At 43.9% G+C, this 24393-nt stretch overlaps 1 protein-coding gene across 2 annotated transcripts; it reads right to left on the bottom strand.

Annotated features, from left to right (window-relative positions):
- Positions 1 to 1168: 1168 nt before the first annotated feature.
- LOC132988664 (flotillin-2a) lies at positions 1169 to 22412 on the bottom strand. 2 transcript variants are annotated; one of them, XM_061056228.1, is made up of 11 exons: positions 22181 to 22412; positions 16628 to 16709; positions 12149 to 12239; positions 6665 to 6788; positions 6394 to 6512; positions 6179 to 6292; positions 5950 to 6069; positions 5649 to 5863; positions 3849 to 4032; positions 3609 to 3758; positions 1169 to 3331 (listed from the first exon to the last, which is right to left on the bottom strand). In XM_061056228.1, the coding sequence occupies exons 1-11, from the start codon at positions 22227 to 22229 to the stop codon at positions 3293 to 3295; spliced, it is 1287 nt and encodes a 428-aa protein (XP_060912211.1). In that variant the 5' UTR covers positions 22230 to 22412; the 3' UTR covers positions 1169 to 3292. The 2 variants fall into 2 exon arrangements, with proteins under 2 accessions (XP_060912211.1, XP_060912209.1); XM_061056226.1 differs by lacking the exon at positions 12149 to 12239 and adding an exon at positions 11568 to 11658 and having other exon boundaries at positions 22181 to 22411.
- Between the last annotated feature and the right edge of the window lie 1981 nt (positions 22413 to 24393).

The following is a 24393-nucleotide window of genomic DNA, read 5'->3' as shown; positions in this document are numbered from 1 at the left end:
CGAGAACTTTCATCTTTTAATATCTTTCAGGACTTTCAGCAACCTGCTTCCATTCTGCGATTAATCACGATTTAAAAATGTTTTTACAGTTTCCCAGCCGAGACAGAATCATCTCTAAAAATCTCTGATCACGATGAAATATCTTCTCATTTATCCGTTTTTTGCCCTTCCACTCTGACATCTTTCATCCTTTCATTTCTCTCTCCGGACTTTCAGCGGCCTGCTAACATTTAGCAATTAGTCATGATTAACTGATTAATCGTTTGACAGCCCTAGTGGACACACATAAGGACAGTGAGGTCTGGATTTCAAAGTAAAAGCAGTTCAAGTCTACATTAATAACTCTAATGTAAGAATCTATATATTTATCTGTTCCCTTGAATATGTGAAGTGCAGAATGTCATGAACAGACGGGAGGAGGGAAACTTAACGAGGTTTAACATTCAACATGTTAGTCTGAAGTCATGACTGATGACATCACCACAGTCAACAAAGAACTAACGACCTGATCTCTATTAAAGGCACTGAGTACACAAAGCTACTTCACTGATCGCCAAGCGGAACATTCTGGAGACGAGCACGAGTCGTTTCATCGAGAGAGGGGACGTCTGCAGAGCGGCTCGTCTTCAGGGGAGCTTTGTCAGGTCGGAATCATCGATGTGAATCGCTTCTCTAAAATACTGGCCTTAAAACGACGACAAAGATATTTAATTATGATTGTTGGATTTGTAGAAAGTAGTGTTGTAGTCAAGACCACACTAACAGAGACCACGACGAACCCAAGACCAGAGCACTCCGAGACAAGACCAAGACCATAAATATCACAGAAAAATCATCATCTTGTGTTTAGGGCGTGTCCCTCACTGTAACACCGGGAAGGTTTTCGATCGTAACCGAGGGATAAAAATCAAACTACAAATGAATTAAAGTTATTTCTTCTTTTAAAAAGAGGTGTTTTCCTTCTAATGACAGTAATGACGTGGAAAAATAGCCGATCAGTGGTGGTCTTGATTTAAAATACTTTCGATTCCGAGATGAGGCGAGACCTTCAGAAAGTGGTCTCCAGCCCGGTCTTGTTCGGGTACTCTAAGTCTAGTAGGAAGCCGGCTGTGCTCAGAAGTTGTGACGCCGGTGGAAAAGCTGCAGAAACAAAAACAACGTGGATTAAAGTTTGAAGGTTCACTTAAAGGAAACCAGAAGCTGTTTATTCACAGAAAGAAAAGAGTGGTCGATTTTAACTTCCTTTGTCAGCAGTAAAAAAGAAAAAAAAAAAAAATATATATATATATATATATATATTTCCGGTGAAGAAAGTGGTCTATAAAAGGTCCACTTGGGACCAGGTGGAGGTGAAATGTTCACCAGGCAGCAACATAAAGACTCATCTGAAGACACAAACCGTGCCGCTGCCCTCTAGAGGCGGAAAGACAAGAAAACTAAACCGGATCCTGTCAGGTAACTGTGATCCTGATCCCAGCAGAGGGACAGAGTCAGTCTGGATTACAGAGTCACAAACTTTAAACGAGCCAAACAAAACAAAATACTTATTTTTTTAAACAATCAACATAATTAGAGTAGAAATATTTTCTTTGCTTTAGTGACAGGAGATGATTAAAAAGATTTTAGGATTTGATTTTTCCCCATAAAATATCCCCCCCCCCTAAAAGCTTTTGATATCAAACAAAGTATTTCTCTAAAAGCAGCTGTGAGGATTTGGCGCCCCCTGTGGACGAAGTATGTAGTCCCATTGAGAGCAAAGCTGATTGTGATCCAGAGTTGATTTAAGGACTGAAATAAAAAGGATTCTGGATTGGCTTCAAACGTTTACTGATTGGCCCCTTTAAGTAAATAAACTGACCGAATGTGAAGCGAAGAGATCATCACGTGTTGCGTCAGCAGGTTATTCAAACGGCTCCACACGACATGAACCAAACGAAACAGAATCACGATGTGACGGCAGCGTCTACGACCCGATCACGTGTTCACGTTTCAACGGGTCACAAACATTCAAAGTACTGGCTCTGACGTCACACATCGGGGTCAACGAGTGGCTTCTTTCAACCTGCAGGGCTGCAGGGTTACTCAGGTTCAAATATGAAGAGTTTGAAGAGAACAGCTTGAACAACATAAAGGGAGGAAGAAGTGGTGAACGAGTTAAAGCTCTGACGCGGCGCTACATGAATAATACAGAATCAGGCGTCCAGAGAGTGTTTAAGGCTAATCATGTCTAATTATGGCTTCTTTATAACGAGCTAGCATTCTACACGATTGTTAGTAAAAGCGGATGTTAGAGTTCAGGGATGATATCTACACATTGAGATATACTCGGACAAGAATCCATCTGAAGCCAAACCCCTGTCCTGAAGGATTGGGCACTTGAGTGTTGAACAGGCACTGCACACCAGGCGACGAGACGGGCGACAAGACGACAAACGGTGAGGTAACAGCTAGCGTGCGCCTGCTCCTGGAACATGCTAAGGATCACAGTGAGTGGCGCTCTGCTGAGCAGTAAGTGAGACAGTTTTGGTAACAAGTTCTCTGAGTTATTTTCAACTAACCTAAAAAAAAGGAAAAAGAGTTTTAAAAGCAAAGAGGAAATAAAAGCTGCCGCACCGCGCTCAGACTGCTGCACGCTACTTCACTGACGGCGCTCTGAATGATGGATGATAGACTGGATTGTAAGGAGGAGGCGGGGCACTTCAGTCTGCTCTCATTGGGAACATATGCAACACCTGAGGAGGAAGAGGTGACCTGCAAACTTTGAGCTTGATTTATACTTCCGCAGCGAACCTGCACCGTTGGCGTTGCTCTCAAACTGGCGTGCACCTCCTCAAACATGTGACCACGTGTCGACACAACGCCAGAGTAGAGCTCACGGCAGCGTGGATTGGATGCAGAAGTATAAAGCAGGCTTTAGTCTGACGCTGAAGCAGGTCAAAGGTCAATCATTCCTTGATTCCCCCACGACTGAAGGCGGTATAAATGATCTTAAACACGATCAGGCTAAAAGTGGGCAGAGCCCCAGCTGTAGTCCCTGAACTCAAATACTCTGTTTTGGGTTACACAAACTCAAAAAGTCTACAAACTAAAGAACTAAAGAGAGCGTCGGGTCCTTCAGAGTTAAGGCCCACGATTCAGAAAAACTCTTAAAAACATCAAGTGGCGTCAAGTGTTCGTGGTCGAAGGCAGTTTGCATAAGGGGTCAGAGGCTGAAAATCATCATGCTTGAGGCAGATAAATATCGGTGGGTTCAGAGTCACGAGTCCGTGGAGCGTGTCCTTCACATGGCGGTTTAGCACTGAGGGCTGATCATCTTCTGCAGCAGAGGGATCTGTGGGACCAGAGGAGAGCAGGATCAGAGACCTGAGGGACCGCAGTCCTTTTCACACATGTAGGAGCGTCTGACCCGGACTTTTTCTAAATCCCACTCGCCCCTCACAGCAGGAAGTTCTGACATGGACATGACGCTTCAAGTCTCAATTGGTTCAATCAATCACAAAGCCCACCCCCCTCCCAAACATGCAGCTAGGGGGTAAAAACCTGATTTAACATTCTCTTAGAGATGTGAAGAAATAAATCAACACATGTCGAGAGCAGTGCTGTCTCACCTTCGTCAGGTCCATCCCGGTGAGGGCGTTGACGGACACGGGGAGCTCGGCTAACAGACGGTTCACCTCTCCAGTCACACGGCTGCCTTCTCCGCTCAGGATGACGATCTCATTGACCTTTGCCAGCGGAGCAGCGATCTTACCGGCAATCTGTTACAACACAGAGACACACCTGATTTTAGTTATCTGACCGTTGGTCTGATTTCCCTACGTTGTATTTATAAGACCTGAACCACAGACCTTGGGGAGAGCCTCCAGGACCAGAGCCGTCTTGGCAGCGTCTCCGTACTGCTGGTAAGCTTCGGCCTTCAGCCTCATCTTCTCAGCCTCTGCCTTCCCCACCGCTTCGATGGCGGAGGCCTCGGCCTCACCGATAAAACGGATCTTCTCCGCCTCTGCCTGAGCCGTCAGCACCGTCTTTGTCCTGGTGATGAGTTCAAGTGTTTTTAGTTCAGTCATGTTCTGTTACATTAGTAAGTATTCAACGTTCACACACATCATATAATAATAATAATAATAATAATAAATGCTCTGGGGTTTGTTAGGCCTCTCTCTCTCCTGAGAGACACTCAAACCTTAACTAAATGTTTTTTTGTCTTATTTGTGGTCAAAAGTATCTGTTTATATTTATCTAACTAAATTAGCACGTTTCACTTGAAAACACCCAACAGGAACATTTGCTGCTCTGACAGGGTCCAAGTGTTGTGACATCAATATGTAACTCTGACACCTAGTGTTTAAAATGTGTGCAGTCTAAATTCTAATCATTATAGAGAGCTGTCCCCCCCCCCCCCCCCCCCCCCCATCCTCTCTAGAGTCGATGCTCACACAGGTCACCATGTGGTGAACACTGAAGCTTCAGTGTTTATCCAGCTCTGTATTGGTCTGTAAACCTTTCTGTGTTCTAACCTCTCTCCATTTTTCAAAAGCATCTCCAATATTGATCCTAGTTTGAGCACGTTTCTGCTCGTGGAGCTTATTAGAAACATGCAGAGGCTTTTTAGGTCGGGTACAATCACTTCTATCTGAACCACTTCTCTTGCCCGCTTCCATCGCTGCAACACCTGTTGACCTGATAACTGCTCTCATATCTGACAAACTGAGGGACGTCCAAATAGGTTGTGTGGAGTGTGCCTTAAAACTGTCTACCTTCTCTGGTCCAAACAAATCCAGATCATTCAGGACCATAATCTAAAGTTAGAAGGAGGACATACTGGCTGCTGCATTGTTGTCAGAGAAGCCAGCACTTCAACATAACATGTTTCTTTAATGTCTGATCATATAGTAAGCTCACTTTATCATTTCACTCACTACACATCTTACTGATTGGACCTTTAAGGATCTATATTAATTTTGCATGCTTTGTTTTATTGTAGATTTTATGGATTTGCTGTGTGTTGAGAACTTTGTTTTATTAAGTTCCTGATTTATTTACTTTTTAGAAACGTTGTTTTTAATTGTGTGCATGTTGCATGAATGAATGAATGAACGAACTGTGGTGAGCCGGAGAGTCACACCTCCAACTTCATTGCGGATGTGAAACAGGTGCAGCCAGGGCTGCAGACATTTAGCAAGCCGTGATTTACAGGAGGCAGCGTGCAGGTAAGGATGCAAAGACAGACGGAGAAGGACAGCGTGTGGACCGCGACAGATAAACAGGAGACAGCGTGCAGCCACAGTACGATGACTGCAGAAGATACGTCGGCTCCCTGATTATTACCCTGATTGATCGGCGCCGGCTATAACATAAAGAGGCACAGAACACACTACTGGCCAACCTCCTCACATCTCTCTGGACTGGAAGTCATCAACTCAACATGAACTGGTTTTCGTCCTCGTGGAGCAAAAATGAAAAACTAATAACTTATCAAAATGGATGCATATAAAATGAGCATTAAATCCAGGGTTGGGTGTTTGTTCCTGCAGAGTGTCTCCTGTTTCATTACCTGATTGAAACAATCATATTTACCCGTCATAAGGAGCCCTGAACAGAACGGAGACCTAAAAAGAGAAGAAGCACTCCGTGTAAGGAACACTCACTTCTGTCCCTCTGCCAGCTGCTGCATCTTGTAGGCTTCAGCCTCGGCGGGTCTCTTCACGGTGGCGATGAGCTCCTTGTCAGTACGATCGATCTCCTTCTCTTCGATTGAGATCTGCTTCTTCCTCTGCACCACCTCGATCTCGATCTCCTCCAGACGGATCTTCTGCTGCTCTTTGGCCGCCTGCAGCTCGTACGCCAGCTGAGCCTCTGCTTTCTGAAGAGGCAGCGGGTTGTGTTTTTATTTTGCTTTAATGTTTGATTCTAAAAAAGATTAACTCAATCCAAGATATCTAACTCTACCTTTGTGTTCACTTCCTGATTGAAGGAAGCCTTCTGCATCTCCAGCTCTCGCTTGGAGTCGGCCATTTTTGTGTCGGCTAAGAACTTCACGTCCATCATTTCCCTCTTGCACTCAGCTTCCTGTAGAACGTGTGCAAAGAGAAAACAACAGGGAGATGTAGAAGGAGCAGTTAGTTGGTTTGCTAATGTGAAAGCAATCAGAGAACACGTTTGTAAGTGCTCGTCTCACCCTGATGCCAGCGTCTCTCTCTGCCTCTGCCACTCCGATGTCTGCATCCCTCTGCACGGCAGCCGTCTGAGTTTTTCCCAGAGAGCTCAGGTACTCCACTTTATCGTACACATCCTGTCATCGTTACAAAGACACAGCATGGTACCTTATTAGATCACTCTGAATCAAGGGAGGTCAGGCGATACATGCAAAATGAGGGGAACCTAATGTGTCACCTTGATGGTGAAGCTGAGGATCTCGATGCCCATGCGGCCGACATCGGGAGAGGCCACCTCTCGCACCAGAGCAGCAAATCTGTCTCTGTCCTGGTAGATCTGTTCAACAGTCAGGGTGCCTGAGAGGAGGGAAACACTGGTTAGTGCCATACTCATACTTCTAAACTCAGAAAATATAAACGTCATTAGCTTAGTCGCAAACCACACCCATCATATCAGGGTGCAGAAATGCAGTTATAAATCATTCAAGCCGTGAAGATGCTGCACCCACCAAGGATGGCACGCAGGTGACCCTCCAGGGTCTGCAGGATCACACTCTTGATCTCGACCACAGACTTCCCCAGGAACTGTTCACAGGCGTATCCCAGCAGCTCGTTTTCTGTCATCACCTTCACCTGGTGCCAACGAGGACAAAGATCGTCAGCTGAGCAAATAAACACAGGCAGGAACACAAACACAGGCACATGTGGGTGTGACACACGGGACAACATGACATCCACTCGCCTCTTTGTCATCATTCAACAACCGTTAGCACGTATTCTGTTCTTTACTGTTAAACTGTCAGTCACGTATTTAAACAACAGAGTTACACTTCAGACATCCTGAGACTGTAGACACACTTCATGTGTGAAATCATTTTAACTCTCAGACTTTATTGGAGATTAATATTTAAGTGTAAGCGAGTTATCTGACCTGACGTGTAGCAGAAGTAATAACTCATAATAAAGTAGAAAGCTGCTTTTAATCCATTTCTCTTTGGCTCATAACGACCAGTATATAACGCGCTGATTTTAAGAGGGCTCACAAAGAGAAAAAGTGCTTACATGGCATTTTTTTTGAGCGCCAGCTTCTTTTTTCAATTGTTCTAATGAATGGAGAGCGTTTGGAGAAGCAGGCAGCCGCCCGGATTGAAAGCAAGCGCCCAGCGTCTTTTTTTTAGCGATCCACTACAGCCTTTCTGAGCGCTCAAGTTGAAAATCTTTCAACCTTCCAGAAAGGTGCTGTTGACGTCACGGACGCTCTTTTCCAAATGAATGATATTCCTCGTAGTTTTGTCTGCTAAGGATCGTGTCTTGTACCCTCATCCTCCTCGCTCCGTGTCTGATCAGGAATTAAACGATCTCAAATATAAAACATGCAGTAGAAAGTAACGGAGCAGTGTCGGTCATACAGCGGCCGTTGTCAACAGTCTGTTGTCATAGAAACGGACGGACGTGCTGCGCTTTAATTCTCAGCGCACAAACGCTTCATGCAAAATGTCCCGAGCGCACAGCCAGCTCTTTTCAGCCCGGAAAAAAAGCCAGGTGGCTCTTAAATCGTTGCCCTGCGTGATGATTTCTATCGTGTTCAGCGAAGACTACAACGTGCAGTTTCTGTGCAGCTGTGTCGCTCTTTTGTTACATCTGTTTTCACTTGGTGGAGTTTGCTCTTCTACCAGCTACAGTACGGTAGTCGAGCTCGCAGCCTACGGGGAAATTTTGAAGTACCAACAGTCACGCTGCCCGCCGCCGCCAGTCACTTGTTAAGTTTAATTTAGGACTCTTCAAAAGAGCTTTAATTACTGAACAATAAACCACTGTTCGTGTCAGCATGTTATTCTGGTATATTGGTGGTGTCGGTGTTTAAGATGCAGCGCAATGTTTAGGTGATAAAAAAGTTATTAAAAGTGTGTTTTATACACCGCATTTTATGGTACTTGAAGGTAAACTACTGATCTCCTAAAGAAGATTATATTCCCTCCATTAGAAAACGAAACTGAAGGACTTCTAATTTCTAAGATTCTTGTTGATCCATCATCTATAACAACTCAGCAATGTATCGTTACGAGGTCATAAACAATGAACGGGGACACAGTACATCTGAGGGAGGTCAATCAGGGGAAAATCATGAACGGGATCATTTACATCTAAAGAAAAGAGACATCAATGAGAATGACCTGAGGTTCACACAACAGCACAGAAACAAACACAAGAGCAGTCAGGCACACAAACAGAGGTCACTCTGCAGTCCAGAGAGTCAAAGAAAAGAACAAGACGTAAAGTTTTGGTTGAACTCCACTGGAGCTGTAAGAAAGGAGAGAGTGAGCTGGGTCCTTAGGCGAGAGGTCTGCACATGGTTTGGTTTGCAACATGCACTCATACCACGAACGAGGGCAACACAAAGTAAGGAAGAAAAAAAGAAAAAAGATGGTCGTCATTTCAGGGGAACATGTGTGAAAACAGAGGAGGCTGCAAGCCAGCCACACAACCACACACAGGCCAGTTCATATGGACAGCAGGGGGTGCTGTGCTGCAGCTCACGCTGGGATCAAGACTTACATGCAACTGCAATCTCTACTCCTGACCTTAAACCCGCCCACACCCCCCTCTAGACACCACCCTTCCTCCTGCAAACCCAAAGCTCCTCCAAAGGAACATAATGTACAGGAAATTTAAAAAGGAACGGCATCCAAACTTTGCCTGACAACTATTTCCTCCTTTTAATTTCCTCCTTAAGGGCCAAAACATCCTTTGGAGGGTCAAAGATCTGAGATCTGTCCTTCAGTCTGATATGTTTATGTCCTTCAGTCGATGTATTTCTTTAAAAAGTTAGAGAAACTCTTAGACTTTTAAAGTGTAAAGATTAGAAAGAGTTTCACATTTGACTGGGTGCCTCCCTCTCCGTCTAAACGTATGTGTCTCTTTACGCTAAGCAGAACACATAACTCCCATCACTCCACACTGGCTTGGGCTTAGGTTGGACCAATCAAAGAGCGGCATGACGAGCCTCTCTGTGAAGTGAACTGTGTGAGAGTGAGGGGCTGCTAAGCTCCAAACAGAGGGCTCATTGTCAGCATGCATGTAGGACAACACAGAGGAGAGGAACATCGGCGTGACTGCGGCTGAGACACAGACAGTAAAACGAAATATGCATGCGGACGAAAACGAGGGAAATGGTTTGCTGAAAGAATGATGTTACAAGTTCTTACAGAGGAAATCCACCTTTAAAAACATGTTTACTTTACCACATTATTTCACACGTCTGTCTATTTACAAGTCGTACGTTATTGAAAGATATTCAGGATGATGTTCAAAGACACTCGTGCTGGATTTACAGTAGGAGGGAGAGGTTTACGGCCGTCGTTACTCACAGTCCCCGTGTTAATGATAGCGTCCCGATCAGGCTGTGATTACAGGTATGCTTTAATAACAGAGCGTTTCATCTTTCATTGTTTGCTGAATCGGGAGACTGTTCACAACACGCAATCACTGTGTTTACCGTCTTTCCACTGGTAGAGCAAACACAACATGTCAGTGTCAGTGAGCGCCCCAAAAAGATGTTTTTCTGTTTCGTTTTCTTCTTCTTCTGGGGGGGGGGGGGTTTGTCAGGAGGCAGACCTCCTTTCAACTCCGTCTCTCATTGGCTATTATAGGCCAGTAACAGTGAAGGGTGTATTGGCCACATGAGGAGTCGATCAAAAGGTCAGAGTGCGGCCTCACTTTTCATGTATCGCAGTCGAAAAATGTATTCATCAAAAATGAATTATTACAGAAAATACAGAGGTAGATCGGGAACAGCTATATCAAATTTGAATCAATTGCTTTTTTGCAATGAGCGCAAAAACAAAATATTTTCAGCGATGAGTTGATGATCAGGTACGTCATTTTTAATCCTTCTTCAGGGACAACTCTTGCTGTTTTAGATTCTTTTTTTAAAACATCCTCCAGCATTTTGAGCCTCCTGTTGTATCTCTGTTATATTATAGGTCAAAGTTTATTTGACTTGTTGTAAATTTAAAGTAAGAATTATTTGAAGGTGGATTTTCTCCTTAAGCCCAAAAGATTTGGCACCGAGCAGGATCGATCAACCAAACAGAAGACAAAATAAAGAAACAGGTAAATGCAGACCAGGGTGGACCGGTACCCTCCTCCCGTTAAACTGGGACCAAGTTCAGACTGAAAGTAACACTGTGTCAAGAGACCACATGGGGGCTTCAGTGGTGTTTGTTTACATTACTTTTTAAAATGTGGCCTGTATCAGACTCCAGTAAGAACCAGGTCGCGGTCCTGAAGTGACCCACATGTGTAAAAGAACAACAACAAAGACGCAGCACGCCGTGAAGAGACATAACTTCATAACAGGCAGAACGGATGATCTACGACCTCCTGCAGGAGAACAACGTGCATGCTTTACACTTATCGCCGTCCGCCCTTCAACAAAGGCTCTCATTGGCTGTTATGAGTTGTCATCAAAAGGTCAGCGAACAGTCTCGCTCGACTTTAGGAGAAATCTGACGGATCAGGTTGGACTGTGTAAATCCTTAGTCGGGGACAGGCCTGATCACCATGGTAACTGATGCTGAACATTTAACCTACCAAGCATGTTATGTTCAAGATAAGAAATCGACCTGCATGAAACTCCGCCTACTGACCAATCAGATCTCTGGATCACAGATCTTTGTGAGTTAGCGCTGATCATGAGAGGAAACGACACAGCGTTTACTGTTATTAATTTTGATTTAAAATGATTGTGACATATATTAAAGCTTTGCAGTTATCACAACTGCTGCAATCTCGTGCACGTAATGAATTAATTCATGAATTAATTTGTCTCGTTTCGCTTTTCTTTTTCGCTATGTTGTTGGTATTGGGAATATATTGAACTACATGTCACAAACATTTTCAAGATTGCTCTGTCTGCCAATTTCCACATCGTTCTTTTGACATCATGTGCTGCCTCCCCAGACCTGGTTTACACGGAAATCTCCCGCTGTGAGATGTGTGAACAACCATCTCAGGAAGGTCTGAGGGGGCAGCCTGTCTGACATTCTCTGGACATTTTCAGGAGTGCAAGTGTGAAAACAACTTTTGACATGTGGACCAGGAGGACAGGTTTGAAGGAGTAACAGATAGAAAAGGGACTGTGTGCTACTGTCAGTCTGAATGCAGGATCGGTCAGATTAGTTTAAAAGGTGCATGGTGCTCAGACATGAGGGTTCTTCATGCAAACATCATGAACATCTGTCTCAGTGTAGTACAGGTGTGCTTCTTCACTCCAGTCCTCTGTATGAAACCACACCTGTGCTGTGATCATGGGGGGATGCCAGAGAAAAGGAGGGTGGGCAAGAAAGGGTGGGTGTGTGAGGGTGTTTGTGGAGTCTGATCTGGCATTCCCAGGAAAGTGTGGTGATTTACCTGAGCCACCCCAGTGACAGTAATAGCTACACCCTCCGCTGTCTCTACATCCTCACACTTGGGCTGCAGGGTCATAATCTCAAGCGTTATCCTGTGAAGAATGTGGAAAAAAAATAAAAAATAAAAAAATAGACAAAGCAAATGAAGGGAAGGGCCAAGAACACAAGGAAAAGAAGAGGACAAAGTGAAACCATTCACCCAAGGACTCCAGATCACTAACAACGAGGCTAAATGAGACACTGTCTGTTTAGAACTCAAAGATGCATCGTTTAGATTTCTGTCGGAATTTGTTTGCATCCAAAACTTGCATTTTGCATCATGTTAGCCTTTGTTTCAGCCATTCATTTAGTGACCCCGTTGCCAATGGTGACTCAGAGTACAGCTGTATGGCGATCCCGAGCGAGGGACAGCAGAGTCCCCCTTTAACTGCCCAAGATAAAAATCCGTGAAGGGGAGAAAAACAAACACACACAGACGTTAGATTGTTAGTTGAACCACTTTCTTGGGGCCTCCTTTGGTCTCGGGCAGCAGCGACTGCTTGCTTTTTTTGAGGGGGAGGGAGGTCTTTCGGGGTGCATTACCTGAGCCACCCCTGTCACATCCAGGGGAACACCCTCCGAGGTTTCGATATTCTCACAGCGACAGAGGATGGTCATAACCTCCAGAGACATTCTATGCAGGCAGGCGGGCGGGCGGGCAGGCGGGCGGGAGTAGCAGAGGCAAAACAGTAAGTTGGACAACAGCTGTTAGGAATGTCAGTAACCAAGGTGAAGAAGAAGAGAGGAGGGGGAGGGGGCAAAAGACACAACCTGTCCTCCTGTTTTTGCTGCTTTTGGCCCTGAATGATGTTTCCTGTGTAACGTGACACCTCAGAAACACAGAAAGGCTGCAGCTAGGCCTGCACGCTGTGAGATAAAGACCTGATGTGCACGTTATCTGTTGCTCCATTTCTATTTAGATCTGCTGTTCTTCATGTAAGCAACACGCTTCTCCTGAATCCAAAATAAATCAATTTTTTTCATCACCATTTTGTTTGTACAAATTAATTTATGCCTGCTGATATTTAGTTTGGGTTCATCTGACGGCATTAATGAGGTCTGAAACATGAGCATTACTCTCATGTCGGCAGTGTTTTCTCTACTCTGACAAAATAAGAAACTTTTGGACGCATGATACGATCTCTGTTTTTTTAATGATCGTTGGTATAATGATGTCTGAAGGTGTTTTTTGTATCATGTGTGCACACACTGAAATACTCCTTCATTACTAGGGAAGGGCATTAACAGTCATCTAAACCGTCGCATACTCACATTACTATATGAACGAGCACTGTGCACGACGGACACAGACCTCCCGGTGGTACGCTATGTTTCCTGTTGTGTGTCGCTCATCAGTGCTGTGTGTCTGTAGGGCAGCCATCTTTCCACAGTGACTCTGTGGTGAGACCTGTTCAGGAGTCTGGAGTATCAGACACTTTGCTGTTCTGCTCTTTCCTCAAACATCTCATGGTCTATACTCCGACTTGAAACGCCATCAACTGTCTGAAGCCGTTTCCTCCCACAAAATTAATGGAAGAGCATCTCCAGTCACCATTTCGGTTGTTAGCAGGTTAGTCTTCTTCGCTCTGGTAGCATCACAGCAGCGTGTGCTAAGAGGGTTAGCTCATGATGTGACGCATACTTCCTGTTATCTGTCTCTTGTTGGTTTTTATTCATGCTTTTAAGCTCATGTGGTTGAACATCAAACTAATGGTTCTATAATATGAAATATAAACGCCACGTATCTTGCACGACCGCCAATAAGGGGGATGAGGGAAACGCTTTCTTGGGCCCATTTGCACAGGAAGGGCCCATGTAGGTTAACAAAAACAAAGAAGAATACTTCTTCACATTACTGCGATAAATTCAGACTTGTGCGATGTTTGTTTTGCTTGTGCTCATATCGTGATAACTTTCACAGCCCTAGCTTTCTTCTCTTCTCTTGTGAGTGTTTAAATAAAGTAGGACAAAGAGCAAGATCCACAGAAGACGGATCATGTGAGTGCAGACAGGATTCTTGATCCATGATGACATTAGTTTGAGATTGCACAGGAATGTTTCTACAAACAATCCCTGTCCTCCTCTTCGATCGCAGCTGCTGACGTGAGATCACATTTCAGAGCAGATCGGCTTTTTCTCACTTAAAACCAGACTTGGATCCATTGTTTATCAGAGTCATGGGATACTAGAGGCTGATTGCAGCAAGAGACTCTCTGGCTAACAGCTCCGCCTCCAGGAGAATTAGATCAATGAGTCACAGGCCTGGACATTAACATGATTACTGCATCACAAGCGGGAAGCCACACGGCTCCATCTGCCTCTCTTACGCTCGTGCACAGAGGGCTTTTTAGCTGAAGAGGCCGAGACTCCGCAGTGAAGTCACATCATCCCTCCTTTTTTTATCATCTGATGTTCAAACTGCACATGAGCAAAATGCAGAGCAAATATATAAAGCTTGTGTCTCTCATCAGGGATTTAGACGTCCAGTCATGCATCAACTTTATTTGACTGTCCAGGACTACCATCAGGTCTCCTAGCAACTGAACACAAAGAGCAGCACTTAATGGGAAATGGGATAACCTGAAGGAGACACAGTGGGGCTGAGACGGGGGGGGGGGGGGGGGGGGTCGACACCAGACGAAGCAAAGCAGGTTAGCAAAGAAGAAACAAAGAGGCAAGAAGAAAACAAACCAATGAAAACCAGGAGCTCAGCAGATAAGGAATATCATCACAGGTTCATAGGTTTACAACACATCATCTGTTACAGCTTGTCTTTAAAACAGTCTGCAAACACAGCTCATGACAAAGAGGAGTTTAAAAACATACATGCACAGACAAACAGGAAGTTGTGACCAATAAGATATGAACTGTCACTGAGAGCTGATCACATGACGGCTCAGGCTGCGTCGTTCAACACAAGCAGCTCCACTCATGTTAAATCAGGTCACGAGCTTTGTTTACATGAGCAACATTTCTACAACTCCATTAAAATCGATTTGACTGGGGATTCAAACGTCATTGTTTTCATGAACGATCCGATTACGACGTGTGGTTGCATGCGTCAAACATGAAAGCATTGTAACGTGCAGAGACGTCCTGTCGGTCTAATCTGACAGAAACAGCAGAAGAAGAAGAAGCAGCTCCTTCCTGATAGCATCTTGTGTATGTCAGGTAGCTATGTGTCAACGGGCGTGAGTCAATAACGTTTTTCTCAGGAGTGAGATCCATTTCACACAGAACTCAAACAGACCCGCTGTGAATTTATTAACATTAAAGTCTGTTTTTTTTCTTCTTTTTCTCTTCCTGATTAATCTGCGAGCTCAGCAGTACATAATCGCCCTGTGATCGATATACGAGAGTTCAGGTCTGCAGGAGGACTTTCAGACGTGCTCAGTAAGAAGAGTTTCACCTCGACCAGGAAAACACGAGCCAAACGAGTGTTATCGTGGATAATGATCAGAACAACAATCGGCAGAATCCAGCCCTCTCGTTCAGAATAAAATGTCTTTCCGAAAGAGGCGGGTTGGATCAGTGAAGCGCTTTGATTCTGGAAGGGGTTTTATTCTGATTATTTGTGTCCATGTAAACATAGCTTGTGTGCGAGTCTGCAGAATCCGTCTCAGTTTTTCAGCGGCAGGTTTGATGACTTCTCTAGACCTCGATCAGGATCAGAGGTTTTAAACTCAGCCAGAGGAACAAAAAACAGGAAGCTCTTTTCAGTATCATGTGATCTCTCCTGATATGTTTATTGTATTGTTTAGTTTGATGTTTGTCACATCGTCCGACCTCCTGTTTATATTTCATTGGTTTATACTTCCTGTAACCTCTCAGCTTTGGAACACAGAGTTACAGCAGAGAGGAGTTGTGTTTACACATCTGCTAAACATCACTTCTTCTTCAGACTCATTTTCTATTTATAACCTATTTTTCATTTTTCACTCATGTGGAAGGGTTAAAAATGTCTTGTGATCATGATTATTCCCATTTCTCTCTCTCTCTCTTTCTCAGTGATTTTATTGATAAACCAAAAAAGGGTGGAGAATATTCCTGGGCGGCCATGAATCCTTTTCAGGCTCTCTGCAGTTTCACAAAGTTAAAACATCAATGACTGTAAAACCTAATCCTGAAAACGAGTTTTCAATTAATTGAAGGTCTTAGGCGTCCGCTTTTTAAAAAGGTGTCATACTTTTTCCTTTTTTCATAGGCTTGTATGTAAAAAAGGCGCTGGCAGTTGAAAAAAGAAGTCAAGTGTGAACACGGCCTTATATAACTTGTTGTTTTAGCTTCATGTTACTGTTCACTAATCCCCTGCTAATAACTCAACAGTGCATTCCTTGGGAACTACTTTCAGACAGATTCATACACACATGATGTCCGAGGGCGTATTTACACACCGGGACAATGTATATGTGACTGAGTGTAGTTTCACATTAGAGACCCGGGCCCGGATCCGAGTACGCTTCAGCCCAAAGTCCAGTTCATTTGAAAAGAGTGATTACAAACGTGCTTTACTTGTACCGTACAGTCCGCAGGAGATGTGAACGCAACCGTGCTCAAACAACGAAGCGGATCACTATATGACGTCATTCTAAACATCTCCTGTCGCTTCAAAAACTGTCGTATCCGCACAGCACGGGCCGTTTCATCCTCTGAGCTGCACGGTAGATGTGGACGCAGGAAGAGGGTCGGGGTTGGCGTCTCAATAATAACAAAAACATCCACAGTTAGCAGGATGGACTGTGGAAGGTGTTTGCCGTGGTGACTTCTCCTTATTTCTGCTTTTTAATGGATTTACAAACCAACTATGTGCATACTGCCATCTGCTGTATCCAACTGTGTACATATATCAGTGTACTCGGGTACAGAACGATGTTACTAATGTGAACGCAGAGCAGCGGAGGAGAGAGAGCAATTGTGCTTGGGCCCGGTGCGAAACCATCGCGTCTGATGTGAAAACTGAACAGCTGTGAAGGACAGCGAAGTCTCATCTGTGTTTACGGAGCCGGGGCAGACAGCTCTTACCTCTGGATGTCAGAGATGAGCCACCAGGCCCAGGCCCAGCCTCCCACCACATATGTTTTCTCATCTGAGCCACAGCAGCCACCTGTGGAGCAAAGCAGAAGAAACACGTCCCATTAGTGTCATCAAGAATACAGAGTATCATCAGAAAAACACACTCAACACGACTGTCCCACTACAGCAGCAGGTTTGAGCCACATCTGTGATTGAAATGCTGACCTATGTCATAACTGTGTTGAGATTTGAGTCGACAACTCGTCAATACAAAGCACCACACTTCAGCTTGTCCACCTTCAAAATAAAAGCACCACATGTAATAATGTTTACAAAGGAAACTGAAATCCACAAAGCAGACAAGTAAATATTTAACTGATACAGTGTGGACAGCGAGCGTCCGATCGTGTGCGATATGACGCGATATCTAATGCTCGTGTGCTGTTAGGACACGGTGTGACTTAAATGTTTTTATATCACAGAAACATTTAAACACCAAAAGCTTTCAGTAAAAGACCAGAAAAAAATGTTACTGAATATTGTAACTTACAAGGTTACAACTCGCATAAAGATTCAGATCATGAGGTGAATGTATGGTGAATGAGTCCGCAGAGGGCGCTAAACGCTTGTCCTGCAAATCACCACACAGTTCCCCGACATGAAACCAAGAGTTTCACCAGACGGCTTCAAGCCTCCACGTGAGCCGCTGAAACCTCTTACATGGACTCTCTTCAGCCCTGAAGCGGCTGAAATGAGGGTTTTTACCAATGCCAGTATCAGATCAATAAGATCATGCAAAGCTGCTCTAAATGTTTCACACAATAACATAAGCACATCTACAAGATGAGTGTACAAAGCTCTTAGATTCAATCGAATGTATTTTTTTTTTTTGAAAGTCCTATATTCCATAACAGAAGAATGTTTTTAAGGTGAAGACAAAGATCCAACACCAGACAGTGAATCAGTTATCACATCCTGCTTGTGGTTTCAGATGATCATGTGCTCTTCAGAAAGTGAGAGAAACAAGCAGCACTCCATTTATTCTTCCAACCACAGCGCCACAATGTTTGTTCCTCTGGTGAAACACGCAGCAGCACTTCAGCTCTGCTTTCCGATGCCTCTCTTCATCTCTTGGTTTGGCACTCTTCCTCTCACACACTCACAGCTATCATGATCTACTGTGTCACAACAAGGCGTGATTCGAGCCAGCGAGATGTGTAACACCTGTTTAATCTGCTTCCTCATTACTCACCAATTTTTAATCATCTTCATGTAGAACATCAAGTCAGCCTTTCTAAACACCATGTGCTCATGTCAGTGCAGAATGTGGTTTGTTGTAATCTGACAGTTATTGTGATTTAATGTGAAGTAACGTATACAACATGTTTGGATTTGCCCCGGTAAACTTTTCATGGTTGTGCCATTATCTTCCATGGCATACACACCTGATAAAGTCAGTTCATTAAAAGTGCCTTTTATGCCACTGACAGGATCACCTTTTTACTCAAAGTGTTAGACAACAGATAGACCATTAAATCGCTCTCCTATGGCACATTCCTCCCATGCAAACTGTACACAGTTTGTAGTGAACGTCCTTGGCCCTGGCACGGTTGGAAGAGGCGGGCTTTGGCACAGTACGGTTGTTCATGCACGAGCGTCGTACTCGAAGCATGTTGACATGAAGTATAATCGATCCCTGCCTCCATTGTGGAGAAATCTCAGAGTGTTCTGTTTGTATCTGACTAACATGACAAGACACAAGGTCAGTAAAGCAGCTGTCATGTTCTCTGTGTTGTTCTCTGATGTGCCTTTTATTTACTTATTTTTTAGTCTGCCTGTCCTGTAAGCTCAGCACGCTTCATGATCACATAGAGACAAGCATGTGTTGTATTACGACGTTATGCTACGGAGGTAACCGTGCTCAGGCCCGGTTAGTCCTGGAGCAGTGTGAGTGCAGGCCAGCAGGGGACTGGGGGGGGGGGGAAGACAATGGTGCTTCAGCACAGTATGGGTCACTGTGTGAGTGCGCCCCTAGTCATCCTTTCTCTAATGTTGGCAGACATTAAGTCCTACAGCTGTTCTTTTGGAGCGTGTCAAAGGTTTGTGTACCCCACTTTAATGACACACAGAGAAACACACTAACAGAGATATCTGATTTAAACCTCATGTGCTTTCACCCTGCAAACACAGCAATGTGGACGTAATAATAGTGAAAGTGACGGTAAGATCTTTCCAGATGAGACGTTTGGTAAATTAGTCAACACACCAGAGTCCCCCTCCCTGGCCCCCAGTCTGATGTTTTAATCTGCTGTGTTTAGTGTGACATTCCCAGCTGTCATGCGTTAACTGACGGACAGAGGAGGGGGAGGAGCGGGAACTATCTTTACTGACACATTCTCACACCCACCACGACCCAAAACTACAGCGAGACTCATCGACCCACAACTCGCACACGCTGTTGATGTTAAACATTCCTGTCATCAGGGTAACGGTTGCAGAAAAGAGTCTTTTAGGGTCATTCTGGGGCATTTTAACTTACTCTACAAGACACCGCCTTCTTCCTGGTCTTCACACAAATCATACCTTCTCCTGGTGTGACTGAACACAACCCCTCAGGAAATAGAAGCATAACAATGTGCAGAGCAGGACAAATGCACAAAGTAAGAATTAGAAAGACTGAACCACACTCTCAGTATGACAATGGCTGCGGTCCAACAGGCTAACTTGGATCTATACACCGTTTTCCAGCACATACCTCTGGCATGATTGGAATTCCTGACCACGCTCACTACTCAGAGGCCTGAGGGGGGGCTCAGTGTGGATGAATGGAAGTTTACACAGGCTACAGAAAAATCCTGTCGTCAACTTTTGTGGAGGCAAGACTTTCCCCACAACACACAGAGAAGGTGGCGGTATTGCACTTGACACCTTTTTTCACAACAGGAAATTGCAGCAACCAACCTCCCTAAACATTTCTAATTCGTGGAATCACGCTTTCTGGAAATCAGGATGTGCAGCTCACACACAGACACACACTTCTACTCCCAACCCTCTTTGTGTTGACTGACACCATCTTAAATGTTTGTTTACAATGGAAAATCCCACCGCTCTGTTCTCTGACTGGACAGAAAAACTCCACTGAAAGATTCAGTTACAAAACACCCTTTGTGCTTTAATACTTATTAACTAAGATTTCTCAACAGCGTTAAAGGTCAGTATCTCACGAAGAGAGGCCTGAGGACGCATACTAGTTCAATGATAAATATGTGACATATGTGAAATTTGTTTCCTGACTTCATAAGAATTAGTGACAGACTAAGATCTGACAGTAGCGGTTTCAGCAGCGCCGATATCGGAAATCTGCCAAGTGGCATGTCACTGTCATGCCAGTGTTGTTCGCAGCATGCCAGTTTTACAGCGACATGTGTGCTCTGTTTTGCGGTGTGGCAACATAAGTTGAATGGTATCTGCAATGGCAGATGTCTGTAAATTATTATCAGTGGTCTTGCTCTACGGCATTTACTGCCATGAATGGGACCTTTTTTATGTATTATCGATAACGTGAGTGCAACATAGTGATGGAATTCAATTCATGTTTAAATGTTTTTTCTTCACATCTCCTTCATGACATTTAAATAGTCTAATAAAAAAATCTTTGCCAATGATACGAGTAAGCTCGTAGAAAAGCTAATCCCAGCTAACAAGGCTAGCCTAGCCACCGTAGCCAGACAGAATAATCAATAGCAGAAAGGGTTAAATCCCACTGGTACGCAACCTCTGCATTGAAATACTTTTAAAGGCTATTCTGTTGAAACACGGCATTAACCGTTTGCTTCCGGCATATTTGTGATTGCTATAGATGTTGGGCTGCATACTGATTGCACTTTATATAGTTTCACTCTAAGACCTTTTGTATCACACATAGACTGTATATCACGTGGTCAATAAGGACAGAAAAAGTACACAATCATGACCACTGACAATATAAAACATGGAGGTGAAGGGTGGGCGGTACTGGTCTGAGAGAGGAGTGGTACATGGCGCTGGCCCCCTGCCAGCATGACATCCTCTACGGCAGATACCACCGGACTTAAAGCCCCGTTTCCACCAAGTGGTCCGTTTGGTTCAGTGCAGTTTGGTTCAGTCCGGTATGGTAAACCCTGGTCTTACTTGTGTTTCCACAGCCAACCACACCATTATTTGGTCAGCGGAGTGTAAGCCAGATGGAGATGGCCGCATCAGCTATGAAATAGTGTGACATCATAGCAGCCCAACACAGTTTAGCCCACTATTAATTAAGTTCAACATAGAAGAAGAGCAGGACACCGTAAAAAAAAGGGACCCTTTAGGGTTGGATCGGTACCTCTGGCACCCCAACAGGAGGGTACCAGGAAAGTAGAACGGTACAGATCACTTATTTTGGTACCATTCCCAACTTCTGACATGGTGGAAACACCAATAAATGTGTACCGTACAGTACCGAACCAAACCGTACCGAACCGCACTGCTTGGTGGAAACGGACATTACAGTGCCATGTCGCAAAACTGAGCACACCTGTTGCTGTAAATCTGGCATGCCGCGAATAACACTGTCATGCCGGTGCTCCTGGAGTGGCATGCAGCACTGCAGGTTTCCAGCTGTTTGTTTCCTTAAACATTACAGAAAAAACACTTCCATGCTTTAAGTACCAAAGCATGTGATCAGAAAGCCTCTGTTTGGCTTCTTTTATTTTGTATTTATTTCATAGGGGTCTGTCCGGGATTTAAACACGTCGTGTGTTTCTTGTGTCAGTGGGACATCAGCAGACGAGTTTGTCATGGCTTCCCCCTGTAATCTAATTACATTTGCTGTAGTCATTTTGCAGCACTGAACCACCATAGCTAACCACCACCCCTTCAAGAAGCAAAAACACATGAGTATAAACTCGATAACAAACCTTTCCCATATCTCTGGTCCTATAGAGAGCCCTACAATGACTACTTAAAAAAAAAATTTAAAAAAAAAAGAGATTTGATGAGGAAACATTTCCTTTTAAATAAACCAAAATGAAAACAGATGAGGAACCAAAACTCATCCAACCCCAGCCACAAACATTTCCAGACAAGACCTAAACATTTAAGTCCAAATCTCCAGGACGGAGAGGGGGGTGGAGTTGAGAGTGAAGGCCGAAGACGGGAGCTAAGAGCCGGACATGGAGCCGGAGGTCTCCCGCTCTCTTCCTATACCATCCCTACACAGGCTACTAGTATTTTAACATGGAAAACAAGTGGCTTCATAAGGACGTAATGACAGACATATTAGTAGGAAATACGCAGAAATGGTGGTTCTTAAAGGGCTCGTTCGTCGGTGGACATTTCTTAAAATCTATTTATTTTTATTTTATTTTAACGGTAATCGCGACCTTTTTTAAAAACCTTCGATTTTTGTTTGTTTTAAAACTAGCGTAGAGTAGGAACAAACCGTTACGTTACATTTGAATTAAATATCGATGAAAAGGTGAAGAAAGTGATTTTTAAAACCCTCCATCGAGCTGCAGCAGGACAAACACATCGTAACGTTACCTGAAACCACAAGGGCCTCGTTCGGTCCCACGGTGTGGCAGTTTCCCATTTTACCGACAGAAACGACTCTTCTCCGAACTCACTAGACGCATAAAAAGGGAATTCAGCTTACAAACACTATTTTCTCCTGATGTTTATTTCCAGTAAGACTCAGAAATCGATGTTTGTTTTTTGGTTTTTTTTTTACAACCCAACAGTCGAGCAACGGCTGCGTCGAGTCAGGCGTTCTACGACGACGCACTTCCTCTTTCGACTTTCAAAATAAAAGTATTTGTTGTAAACAGGTTGTGTATGAAATCACACACTCGTACAATAAGAAAAAGTTGCGGACACTCCTCCGGTCGTTGACAGGGACACAATAATAATAATAATAATAATAATAATAATAATAATAATAATAATAATAATAACAACAACAACAATAATAATAATAATAATAATAATAACAATAATGATAACGATAATAATAATAATAATAATAATAGGAAGAAGAAGAACAGTAACTTTATTCATTTTGAACTTTTTAAAACGTATGGTTACAATGTTTAACCATGGTTCTCTGAGTGAAGAGACTGTAGCCTAAGTAGCTGGAGAGATAGGGGAGGGTAGGTCTCCAACCAGAGGCGCTGCTTGTAAACAGGTAGGGCAGGCAACTGCTTGGTGCCCAAGACCAGTAAGGGGGCCCCTTGAGGGCTGACAAAATTAAACCAAAGCACCTGCCCTAAATGAGAACATTTTGCAACGACAGTAGGAAACCTCCCTAAGGGGGCACCATCTGACAGCACTCACTCTTGTTGTCCTACTAAGCGTCACATGCACGATTGCTGTGAAAACCAGAGTTTGCCAATATAAGTCAATAAAGAAAAATGAAGAGGAAGTTTCCATCTATAGAACGCATAGAACCCAAACAACACCAAAAAGACAAAGACAACACAACCGTAAAGTTACCCAAACAACAAAGTACCATCATTGCTGATACACAACTCAAACGTTTAATCAAATATATTTCAATAAAACATCATCTAAGTATTTTTTTTAACATCTATGTAATTGTATTTTCTTTTCCTGTAAAATGTTCCAAATGTCTGATGACTCATCTTGCACTGTCTAACGCCACTTACTGCTCATAAAAATCTTGGAACTGCAATGCATGATGGTATATATTGCTTGGATTGTGACCATCGGTTGTACACTATGTTTCACAATGCATTGTGGGATATATGATATATGATAATGCTCACTCCACCACTACAAAACGTCTTATTCACTTCACAGATAGCAGGATTTCAGACACAGCCCTGGTTTGAAGTACTCGTTTTGATTTTATTTTGAAGGCCACTTCCGCCTACCTCCGCTTTTCTTTGACTAGAGATTGACCGAGATGATGAGGTACCCCGCCCCTCTATTCTGCCCCTCCTCCTCCGCAATTTCATAAAAAAGGGTGTGGGTGTTTAAATTTCCTCTCACGTATGTAACCTAAACCAGAATCATATCAAACCATACTCTGCGTTTTGTCTGAGGCCTGTTCACGTGCTTATTCGCGGGCTTTGAAATCATTGTCTTGCCTGCAGATTGCTGTGATAGCAACAGTTTTAAAAAGCAGCAGCCTATGTGAGGTTATGTGCGACACCATGGGTGCATTGATCTCTTTTTCTACAACATGAAAGTGAACGAAGTCGTTGGATATTTCACTGAACAGAAACGTGATTTAATTAGTGATAGAAAAAACAGATATTTTAGGCTACATGTAGAAGCCCTGCATTCAAAACTTTGATACATAAGTATACAATAGGGGCTGCAGCAGCTCAGTCTGTGGGATTCAGGGACTCAGGCTGGGAACCGGAGGGTCCAGGCGCGTACCAAGTCTGGGTCTAGTAGCTGCAGAGGTGCCAGTTCACTTCCTGAGCACTGCCGAGGTGCCCTTGAGTAAGGCACTGAACCCTCAGCCCCCTCACTCTGACATCTCTCCATCAGTGCACGTCCACAGGATCCTGTTTGTGTGTGTGTTTCAGCCTGTGTGGTATAAAGCTCAGATAATTTCATGTTAGTGTTATTGTTGATAATAAAAATCTGACATGTTAAACATCCTCCACATCACATCAGTCTAAAATCTCTCCTGCCTTCGACTCTGTGCTCAGTGACGTCAGAGCACTGGATTCTCGTGTGCACGCAGAACTGATTTAGTCATCGTTCACTATTATTGAGAGACCCAA

The sequence above is a fragment of the Labrus mixtus genome, chromosome 14 (assembly GCF_963584025.1).
Source record: "Labrus mixtus chromosome 14, fLabMix1.1, whole genome shotgun sequence".
In the NCBI taxonomy this organism is placed as follows: domain Eukaryota; kingdom Metazoa; phylum Chordata; class Actinopteri; order Labriformes; family Labridae; genus Labrus; species Labrus mixtus.
This window is presented reverse-complemented; position numbering and strand designations above follow the sequence as displayed.